General features: G+C 50.3%; 1 protein-coding gene across 3 annotated transcripts in view; it reads right to left on the bottom strand.

Annotated features, from left to right (window-relative positions):
- Positions 1 to 12,009, bottom strand: part of LOC135105841 (serine/threonine-protein kinase NLK-like) — a 71,777-nt gene extending 59,768 nt beyond the window's left edge. Inside the window, exon 1 of one of the 3 annotated variants that reach the window (XM_064014469.1) lies at positions 11,236 to 12,009. In XM_064014469.1, coding sequence (XP_063870539.1) covers positions 11,236 to 11,624 — 389 coding nt within the window. In that variant the 5' untranslated portion in view covers positions 11,625 to 12,009. The remainder of the gene's footprint in view (positions 1 to 11,235) is intronic. The other 2 variants (XM_064014477.1, XM_064014460.1) reach the window with 2 other exon arrangements.
- Between the last annotated feature and the right edge of the window lie 5 nt (positions 12,010 to 12,014).

Genomic DNA, 12,014 nt, shown 5'->3' with positions numbered 1-12,014 from the left:
TGTGTGTGACCCCATCCCACCCAGTCCGCTCTCAGTGAGGTCTGCGGGTCACGTCCCTACCCGAAGGCTACAGGCGCCCCAGCCAGGCTTGTGTCAGTGAGGGCAGGAGGGAAGCGTTGCCCAGATTAGCGTTGCTCGGAGCCACGCGTGTGGGCCTCACCAGGCGTCCCAGCGAGGCCCGCCGCGGCATCCTGCGTGGCTCAGGCGGTGCGGCGTCTTGACATAGGCGGATCGGCATTCTTTACCGGCCAGACCCGCGTCGTGGGGCGAGGCGTGAGCACATCCTCAACCTTGTATATTAACAGCAAAATTATTGATTTACCATCCTAACAACGCATGCGGTCCTGATGCTCAGCCACACCACTCCTGCAGCATCCCTGCGGCACGCGCCCCCCGCACCACCACCGCCGCCGCCACCACCAGCAGGAAGGAACACAAAGGGCACGACACCACTTTGTGAGGTCAGTGTCAGACGCCATCCCTTCCCCAGTCCCCCCCCAACCCCCCGTGAACACGGCGCCGCCGCTCACAGCCCTCCCCCACCCCACCAGCTGCCACCCCTCCACAGATACACTTACTACTCAGCCACCACGGGCACACGCCGCAACGGCCAAGGCGCCGCTAAACTAAATCACAGATGCGCCGCTTTAAAGACCCCACGGCGATAGCAGCACACCACTGGTCTCCGGTACACAGAACATGCCGCCACGCCAGGCATCGCACGCCGCCGCCGCCGCCGTCGCCCCCGCCACACGGCAACACAACAACGGGCCCTTCACCGCCTGGGCAATGTGGCAAGCGACGGAGGAACAAACAGCCACCAAGGACCCTGCCGCCACCACCATCACCACTGCTACAAAACATTCAAAACATTTATACATTTACAACATTTATAGGAAAAAACGTCTGAAGTAAACACTAGAGAGAGAGAGAGAGAGAGAGAGAGAGAGAGAGAGAGAGAGAGAGAGAGAGAGAGAGAGAGAGAGGGAGAGAGAGAGAGAGAGAGAGAGAGAGAGAGAAACAGCAGCACGGAGGAAGAATAAAGAAAGGGATGGAGCGTGGAGGGAGAGAGGGGAAAAAATAGGCAGGGAGAGGAAAATGAGGGAAGAGAATGGAGGGAGAGAGGGGAGGTAAGGCGCGCGTCTGTACCACATGAGGGAGAGGGGAGGTATTGCTCTCCCCTCACTTCGCACGTGCAGGAGGGAGAGAGGGCAGAAGAGAGGGTGAGACAGAGGGGGAGAGATAGAAAGGGAGAAAGGGAGAGGGAGGAAAACGAGGGTGTCTATGCGAAGGGGACGCGAGAGAGAGAGAGAGAGAGAGAGAGAGAGAGAGAGAGAGAGAGAGAGAGAGAGAGAGAGAGAGAGAGAGAGAGAGAGAGAGAGAGAGAAACAAGAAAGTGGTAATGAAAAAGAAAAGGACAAGCAATTTTTGAAGTAAAGGAGGAGGGGAGGAGGACGCCACTCAGGACTTACTTTCCCCTAAACCTCTTAAGTCAACTCGTGGAGACGCCGAGACGCTGTTGCTGCCGCTCAGGAGACACAGGGAAGCGTACTATAGCGATTCCCTGCTGCTCTGTTAGCTTGTTTGCTTTCATTCGCTTACATAAGTACATGTTTTTTTTACTCTACTACTGCTACTATTACTACTACTTAAACAACAACTACTATTACTACTACTACTACTACTACTACTAATAATAATAATAATAATAATAATAATAATAATAATAAAGCTACTACTAGTTAAATAGACACACTATAGGGAAATTTAAACCACAAGATGAAAGGGATAAAACACACACACACACACACACACACACACACACACACACACACACACACAGATCAACACATCAGCATCATCCTTGGCTTCACGGTGGTGATGGTGGTGGTGGCGGTGGTAGGCGATCAATACACTGGATGATATGAATGGCTTCACACACACACACACACACACACACACACACACACACACACACACACTAACAATGAGAACGGCTGATGGGAACTAAAACGCTATCAGACACACACACACACACACACACACACACACACACACACACACACACACACACACACACACACACACGAGGAAGAGGAGGAGGAGGAAGGCATTTTGCTCTTAAGGTGTCAAGGCATCATGGGAAGAACGATGAAAAGCAAGGAGAGAAAGCTAGCTAGAGGAGGAGGAGGAGGAGGAGGAGGAGGAGGAGGAGGAGTGAGGACAAGGGCGGCGGGCGGGAGGAAGGACAAACCCGCTTGTTCCTTGCCACGCCCACTCGACCTCGCTGTTCAATCAATTACCTAACCTACCCTGCACGTACCCTGCGAATAGGGGAGGTAGGGACGGTAGGGGGCAAGAAGTAGTTAGGGAACGGCAGGGAGCAGAGGGAAGGAGGTATGAGACGTTAAGGGCCGGTGGGGGAGGGGGCAAGGGAAGGAGATAGGGGGGGTTAGGGAGTGACATGGACAGAGGGAATGAGGCAGGGGACGGTAGAGGGTGATGAGTGGGTGACAAGGAGCAGAGGGAACAAGGTTGGGGACGGTTGGAGAGATACAGAGATACACAGTACAACACACTGGCCTACCTTCTGTCCCCTACTCCCCTCCAATCCTTCCCCCCTACAAGTCACTCCAAGACACCCCCTTCAAGGCTACATCCTATACATTCAACCTCACCCATCAAATACCATGAGCGCCGTACTCTTTCCCTCACCCATGTCACCCCCTCCATGCCTGTCCTATCTCCCATCCACTCCCTCCAATCATCCATCTGTATCTGCACTGTACGTACTCCACCCATCTGCACACCCGCATCCATCACCACTATCTGTTCCTCTACATTGCTACAACTTCTTTCGGTTGCTCCCGTTAGGTGTCGCCACAGCGGATCAAGCTTCTCCAAAGTGCTCGGTCTTCTAAGCCTTCCTCAGTTACACTTATAATAAGCATGTCTTTCTTCACTGCATGCATAAACCTTCTATGAGGTCGTCCTCTCTTTCTAGCGCCGGATAGCACAATCCTCCACGCATACTCCTTGTCTTTCCTCTTGACGTGCCCAGACCACGTCAGTCTCCCCTCTCAGACTTTGTCCCCAAAGTCCTCTACCTACACTGATCCACCACTACAACAGACAATTAACTCTTGTATTCCACGCCGCCACTACCACCACCAGTACCTGCTGCCTAACACCACTCAAACCACCACATTCTTCTCCAGGTCTCCTCCCCTCCAACCGACTCTCCTATCACCACCACATACCACACCCAGCAGCAGGCCGCCAGCAGCAGGCCGCCGGGTCTTTGTCAAGCAAGCAGCAGCAGCAGGCCCGTCCATCCGTCCCCGCCCTGCACCTGGCTGCCCGCACCGCACCGCCCGCTCTGGAGCCTCCCTGCTCAACCCTTCCTCGAGGTGCTGTGTGTGTGTGTGTGTGTGTGTGTGTGTGTGTGTGTGTGTGTGTGTGTGTGTGTGTGTGTGTGTATATCTTCTATATAAACTAAAGTACTCTGATAGACATCACTGACTGACACAATGAATGAATGACGTCTCAGCGTGACGCAGCCCCACTCTCTAAGGCACCCATGCGTCTTCTGCAGGAGAGCGAAATAAGAGTTTCAGCACCACCACCACCAGTAAGAGAAAGACGGATTAACAACTCTACAGGTGATGTTCTACAGAGATCCAAACGAGGACAGCTACTATGAGGCAGGGTGGCGGCGGCGGGTTGTTCCCCTGGAAGTGAGGGCAACCACCAGCAGGCGGCAGCTGGCGGCGGAGGGTTCAAGGCCGGATGGGGGAAGCGGGAGGGAGGGCGGGAGGACGCCAGGTGCTGGGGCAGCGGACACCACCACCGCAACCATCCTCTCTACACCTCCAACTCCGCTCGCTTCCTCCACCTCCTCCTCCTCCTCTTTCTCTGCTGCTGTTACTGTATGGAGGGCGGGCAGGAGCAGGGGTGGTGGGAGGGTTAGCCATGTCCGGCGAAGGGACAAGGAAACAGCTACAAGACTCAACTTAGTGCCTATTTCCGGCCACTTCCCCCCTCCCCCTATCATGAAGTACCACCCGCCCGCCCACGGACACGCTGTGGGACGCCCGTGCACCATACCCAACCGTGCCCATCCCCACGTGACCCCCAGCACCCATGACGACCCAAGACTCCGGCCTGGCCCACAAAGAAAGCCTCAGTAACGTAGGTAACGAGCGCTGCCGCCCTCACCTGGAAGCTGCCCTGGGGGAGGCGCGAACTTGCGACCCTTGCGGCCACCACCACCACTCCACACCACGCAGCCCTGGACCAACCCTGCCACCGCCTGGGACATTTCGTGCAGTCATGATCAAAAGTCAAATAAGAACATAAAATAAGGGAAGCATAACAAGAAAATATGGCAAGTACAAGAATATAAGGGAAGCATAAGAACATAAGAAAATAAGCAAAGCATAAAAACATAAGAAAAATAAGGCAAGCATAAGAACGTAAGAAAATAAGTGAAGCATAAGAACAACACAAAAAAAAATAAGGGAGCTATAAAAACACAAGGCAATAAGGCAAGCATAAAAAAAAGTAGAAAATAAGTTAAGTATAAAAAAACGTAACAAAGTCAGGGAGGCTGCAGGAAGTCATCAGCCCTACACGTGGCAGTCCCTGTATGAAACTCACCCACCTATCTTCCTCCTCGTCATCCAACCAGCACTCACACTTACTCGTATCCACTGGTTTATGATTTCTCTGAGCTTTAATCCCTCCACGTTGGACATTCCCCCCTCCCTCCCTATAACCACTTACCTACATTTTTTTGGCTTTTTTTTTTGTGATATATTCTATTAAATAGTTTTGTAGTACTGAAAGACAAAAAAAAATAATCCCTTTTCTTTTTTCTTCTGCAGTAGAGAAAGGAGAATAATTCTTTTCCTTTCTTTCTTTCTCAACAATCCCTCTAGTTAACTATACCACTCAGCTGAAGGCTCCTCGTTAAATTAGTTTCATTATTTATTTTTTCTTTTTTCTTACTCAGTATTTTCGTTTATTTAACTTTACTTGTATAGTATTTCTTCGAACTTTTTTTGTGAGGAACAATTAGAATTTCGTTTCTTTTTCAAGGGAATTTCGCTGATTTTCCTTTTTTTTTAATATCTCCCTCATTTTCTTTTTGTTATTATTTTCAATGAATTAATCCTCCTATTCATATCCTTCCCGCATTAACTTCGTCTACACTATTTAGCCATTCCGTTAATTTTACTTTCACAAATGTCTCAGCAATGCATGGATAAATACTTGAATGAATATAAACTTTACCTCCATCACATCTGGAATAAGTCAGTACATATGAAAAAATAAATAAACACAGATTGAAACACCTGGCGCGGTCTTTACTTACTTATCTGCTTCCATACTTTTCAAGGTGCTCCCTAATTAGACCCGCTATTTACGCACCATCCCGTTTTCTTTCACAGCAAACTATCATTTACATATACACGCATACTGGATGTTAAACTTCTAAACTCTCTTTTCTTTATTTTTCATTCTCTCTCTATGTTTCCACAGTTCTTTCTCATCTCACCCATCCACTTTGTCGTACTCTCTCTCTCTCTCTCTCTCTCTCTCTCTCTCTCTCTCTCTCTCTCTCTCTCTCTCGGGGATGCCTGACGTCTGCACATATTATCAGTTGCTTCCCTCATGGTGGTGGAAATAATACAAATAAACCCGCATCACCTGTCCATTGCACACCTCAGTCCGCTATTATGGTTTACCTGACGCATAAATTTGCCTACACTCACGGGAGGAATCTCCGTGAAATGCCAAAGTGCTGCCTACTTGCTCTCTCTCTCTCTCTCTCTCTCTCTCTCTCTCTCTCTCTCTCTCTCACACACACACACACACACACACACAGTACCGTTTGTTCCCTGTCCTGCTCACCCCCGCCCAGAGGTAAGAGCTGCCCACACCCGCACGCCGCCCAGCAGTCAGTCAGCCCTGAAGGACACGCAGCCGCCCACGCCAGAGGCACTCGGCGTTCATATATCCGTTTTCCCCTCCGTCAGCTGCCCGGCGCGGCCACCATGTGACTCACACCCACGCCCGGCCAGTACGTGCACGGCCGCCACGCAGCCTTTGTGATGCCACCCACGCCTGCCCTGCCAAGGCCTCGTTTGCTCCGCCCTAACATTTACGTTTACAGATTAGATTACTTTACATTCTCCTCGACCCCACACGACACACTGTAATACTACAATGCAACCTTGGGGCTGCCCTGCCCACCCAGCGGCCTGTCCGCCCACCTGTTAACGTAAAGCTTTATTCATTAATTTCCTTGTATTTTCCCAAATGGAAGACTTGCTGGCAGAGAAGATGGTCACACCACTCAGCTGCGTCCACTTCCAGCACCACAAGGCCGGTCTGGCGCCTCGGGGATGGGGCGGCGGGCACCACACAGGCCGGGCTCTGCATACGTGCAACTTGGCATCACACTTGGCAAAGCGTTAAAAAGCGTTAGCCCGTCACACACCCGCAGACAGGTGACGGCTGCTGGGCCTGCCGACGTCGTTATTTACTCACTAATCCTGCTGCCGCATAACTCCACCTTCGTTCCTCGTGGTGATCGTCGCGCAACGGCAAAGAAGTGGAAAGGGCCGCGCAGTGCCCCGGGCAGACGGAGACCCAGCGGACTAGCCAGGCGATCAACACGCCGTCAAAAGTTAATAATATTTCGGAGAGAAGACCCTGTGAACCGGAGGCCCTATTTGTCCCTCACGTCACTGCGCACCATCTATCTCTAGGGGACTATTTTGTGCCCGTTACCTAGGCTGGCACACACACACGCCTGACGGTGCACACGGCGTCTGCTGTTCCCTCGCGAGTGTGGGGTGCTCGGCCTTGACTTAGCGGCGGTGCGTCAGGCTGCCACACAGCTTTATGACGCAAACGTGGCCGCCACCTCCAATCACCCACTTCCGCTGCTCTACTAGCGAACAAACACCTTTACGTGCATCACGTACACACCCAGCCGCCGCGCCCCGCCGCCCACGCCCCCGTGGGGCACCTCTCCGAGGATGAATGGCCAGAACACACCATTATATACCGAGCCCCGCCCATACGTACCTGCCCCTGCCGCGGCAAAACAAGGTGATTCATTTAGCGAGTCCATAAACTGTGGCACACACACACACACACACACACACACACACACACACACACACACACACACACACACACACACACACACTCTCTCTCTCTCTCTCTCTCTCTCTCTCTCTCTCTCTCTCTCTCTCTCTCTCTCTCTGGTGGACACAGAACCCTTGGCCCGTGACGCAGGGACGGCGGGAACATGCAGGTAATGGCGGTGACTGCGTGCTAGTGTTATGGTGGCGGTGATCTGGATGACATGACGTTACTAGTGATGATGTGTCTGATGGAAACGACTTAGGACAGGAGAGCAAAACTGCAGCAAGGCCAAGTTCTTATGCTAACAGTAGTAAAGGAGGAGGAGGAATACAGACAATACTGATGGTGATGGTTGACTTAAGAACGCCACGTGGTCTCAAACTCTTTCTTCCTCGCCTCCCGGAAAGGTCACTCACTACCCCTTCCTTCCTCCTGCTCCTGCTCCGCCTCATCTTAGATGCTGCCGGGCTTACAACATTCATGAGCGAGAGGAGAGAAGGAAAGTATAATAAAGGAGACGCAAAAAGCATAATATAAGTGGTTTTTCTTTCTACGATAGTTTCTCGACAAAAATTCACCTTGTTTTGGTCTAGTCTTCGGTTCCGTCAGCCAACCAGCCGTGGAGCCAAAGGGTGAAAGTAGTAGTAGTAGTAGTAGTAGTAGTAGTAGTAGTAGTAGTAGTAGTAGTAGTAGTAGCAGCAGCAGCAGCAGCAGCAGCAGCAGCAGCAGCAGCAGCAGCAGCAGCAGCAGCAGCAGCAGCAGCAGCAGCAGCAGTAGTAGTAGCAGTAGCAGTAATAGTAGTAGTAGTAGGAGCAGCAGCTGCAGCAGCAACAGCAGCAGCAGCAGCAGCAGCAGCAGCAGTAGTAGTAGTAGTAGTAGTAGTAGTAGTAGTAGTAGTAGTAGTAGTAGTAGTAGTAGTAGTAGTAGCAGCAGCTGTTGTTGATGATGATGATGATGATGATGATGATGATGATGAGAGAGAGAGAGAGAGAGAGAGAGAGAGAGAGAGAGAGAGAGAGAGAGAGAGAGAGAGAGAGAGAGAGAGAATGATGTCTGACCTCTCCCATTCCTCTTATCTTCATATCCTCATCCACCTCTCCTTCTGTTATTCTCACTACCAACTCCTCCTCCTCCTTCTCCCAGTACTTCACAGGTAAGCAGAGATGTTGCTAAATTGTCAGGTCTGTGTGTGTGTGTGTGTGTGTGTGTGTGTGTGTGTGTGTGTGTGTGTGTGTGTGTGTGTGTGTGTGTGTGTGTGTGTGTGTGTGTGTGTGTGTGCGTGCGCGCGCGCGCTGTGATAATAATTATAATATTTGGTTTATCAATCTTGAACCCTTACAGCTGAAAATCCACATGTTACATACTTATATACTAACATACATAATACATCTTAAGTATACATTTAACCCTAAGGAAGTATGTTACAATTCGATATTGTGGCTGCCAGATGGCGCCGGCCAACCTAGTAGACTCATAGGCCCGGGGATGGTCAGGCCACCCCGTGTGTCTTCCTTTTCAGAGTTTGTTTCTCCTACCCAGCAGCGGGTCACAACTTCCGACTTACACCAGCTACCTAATCACTGCTATGTGAACAGGGGCTACACTGTAAAGAAGTCCGCCCAACGACTTCTGACCTGACCCAGGATTTGAACCCGAGCCCTCCCGATTGTGAATCGGTGTGTGTGTGTGTGTTATAAACTCTTCTGTTATTAGCTAACTGACTCATTCTTTTGTTTGTACTTTTTTACACGATTACATATTGATAAAAAATGTATGGGCATATTCCTTTATTTCCTTGAACGATTGTGTTTGATGTACCCTGCTCTCTCTCTCTCTCTCTCTCTCTCTCTCTCTCTCTCTCTCTCTCTCTCTCTCTCTCTCTCTCTCTCTCTCTAAGTCCCAGGGCTCGGTTAGATCAACGCATCCCTCCCTCCTTCCCTTCCCCAACACAAAAAAAGAAGGGCCAACAACACCAGCTAGCTTATGTTATATTCACTGTTTGCGTCACGACACCACCACCTACGCCACCTCTCTCTCTCTCTCTCTCTCTCTCTCTCTCTCTCTCTCTCTCTCTCTCTGCTTCCCAACTCCAATCCAACTCCCTGCGTAGGTTTTCTGAAACGTTTGTGCATCGCATCTCCACTGTTCTCAAAAGGTTCTACTTGAAGTTGCACAGGTTTTAAAGGGCGTTTCTATGGTTGCCATAAGATGTCTACATTTTTAACAGGAGAAACCGTCTTGAGAACATGGTTAATCATCTCTGTGACCTTTTGAAAATTGTCGTGGTAAGAGAAAAAGGCGTTTCTGAATACGGGCAACACTGTAAAGACGGTGATATGCGAAGCTGGTCATGAATTACAGTAGCTATCCAAAAGCTGGTTACTTTAGATGGAACACCGGTATAGTAGGTTTGCATGTGATAACCTAGTATTGAGACTGTTAGGTGTATGCGAGTCAGGATGGGGTTGGTGATGACGATGGAGAAGGTGGCGGTGATGCTGTGGAGTTGGTTGAATGGTGTGGTAAAGTGTAACTTTGGTACCGAGTTGAGCACTCATTGTGGTGATGGTGGTGATGATAATGGTGGGCATGGTGGTGTTATATTTGTGGTGCATATACTGATGGTGAAGGGTGTATGCTTTTTACACCAATATGGTAAAAGTGACAAAGAAATCTACATCATATATATATATATATATATATATATATATATATATATATATATATATATATATATATATATTATGGGCTGGTGACCCATAATGGAAGCAGCTGAAGAGAAAGGAAGTAGTCAGTGAGGAAGGAATACTAATACATAATTCAAGGATTAAAATATATTCCATTAAAAAAGACGCGTAAATTTCAGTTCCTTTGAAATAAATGGAGCGTGACATGACTGAAAACATATAAGGGAAACCGCAAGAAACCAGTTAGCCTACATGTGGCAGTCCCCACAGTACGCACAGCCACACTTAATATCTCTATCCGTGTGTATAATCCTGTTTTAAAATCTCCTAATGACTCACCCATTCCGGTCATCTACCGCCCTATTTGTGAACTACTTTATCCCAGCCTCATTTTTCATACCAAATCAGTATAGGTTGAACCCATTCCTCCTTGTCCTAGCCTAATTATTAATGAGTTATAAATGACTAAGGGTTCAACAGGGAAAAGACAGCCAAGGTGCCCCAAGTAAACGAACACGCTAGTAATCCCTGCAATGTGTTCAGTAAGATAAATGCAGATGTGATGAGACAGCCACAAACTGGTTCACAAATAAGGCAGCGAATGAAGCAGGCAGGGAACATCACCACCACGGAAACATTTCACACAATGCTGGGGAAATTTAAGAGCAAGACGAAAGGTAATAATAATAACAATAATAATAATAATAATAATAATAATAATAATTATTATTATTATTATTATTATTATTATTATTATTAATTCCATCTGAAGGCAGGGAAAACTTAACATTGCACGTGTAAAGATGTTAAAAAAAAAAAAAAGGCATTTGGTAACAAAAAAAGGTCCTGTGCAAGCTAACGTATTTTAGCGGACTCCTCAGCTTCCTACGTGGTATTTTGATGTGGAATGCTGGGGTAGCAGCGGTTCCGCTCCCAATATTGTGGTGATATGTAACAATGGACGTGTCGATGGTGATCTGCAGTGTGATGTGTGGAGATTTATCTGTACTGCATCTGTGGCCCATTTGTGGTGTGGTTTGATCAACTGATTTTATCTGGTCACTGCAACGCATTCTTCTTTTCCATGTCCCGTCCTGCCAGCAGGACACAGGACTGGCGGCCTGCCGGACATGGAATGGTTAGGTGCGGGGCGGCGCGGAGTGGCGGGCGGGCGGCCAGGGTACGTCCGTACACACGGGGAGAGAACAAAGCCCCGAGTGAGGGAACACGTGGGAGGGAGGGACGCCACACAGCACAGGCCCACGCCGCCACACACACGCCCTACAGCGTCCTATACGGCCTGCTGTAAAGGCCTCCACCCATGACAGCGTAGGGGATTGGCGACCCGCCCCTCGCCGTCCAACAAGGACGAGACCGAATCACTTACCAGACAACTCCGAAGGCGCCGTAGCCGATGGGTCTATCGGGCGTCACCTCGTTGCTGTTGGTGGGCGAGGGCGTGGCTGTTTGTCCGTGGTGAGGCTGTTGCTGCTGCTGGCCGCCCACGCCGCCCGCACCTGACTGCTGTTGAGGCTGCTGCTGCTGGGCGGAGGTGCTGCTGGTCCTGTGGTGGGGATGGTGGGCGTGAATAGCCCCCACGCCCGTGCCCGGCTGGGGGGCGCCCCCACGAGGGTCCAAGTGGGCATAATAGTTGGGCTGAGCAGCTGCGAGGATAGCGGCGTTGTGGGTGGGGGGCACTACGCCCACACTTCGCTCCCCCACGCCCGCCATCATATGCTGCCGCCCACTGCTGGAGCGAGTGCCCACGAGAGCCATGGGCGCCGCCTCACGCCCGTGCTGGCCGGCCCAACACAGTGCACACCAGGGCCCAGCACGGCAGCCTCACATGGAGAGCAGTGGCTACTGTGAGCACCTTCACGGGGATTTCTCAAGCAGCTTTACACCTGGCGCCTCTATCTGGCCCGCGAGCCGCCGTGCACCTCACTCAGCTGACTACACTCCCAAAAAACACTCCACCTTCTCGGGAACCAACACTTCCTCCACTCCACACTCTTACTGACCACTCTGCTATCTGCAGCAGATTTCACACCAGTTGGTCAAAGGCGAGTCGATACCCACACAAAACCTTTGTATCCCGCCACGCTGTTGCCTGGGAGAGAGAGACCCCGACAACACATACACCCACAAGAGTCTTCTCACTTACTG

Source organism: Scylla paramamosain, chromosome 1, assembly GCF_035594125.1.
Source record: "Scylla paramamosain isolate STU-SP2022 chromosome 1, ASM3559412v1, whole genome shotgun sequence".
Classification (NCBI taxonomy): Eukaryota; Metazoa; Arthropoda; class Malacostraca; order Decapoda; family Portunidae; genus Scylla; species Scylla paramamosain.
Note: the sequence above shows the minus strand (reverse complement) of the source record. Positions and strands in the feature narration are given on the sequence as shown.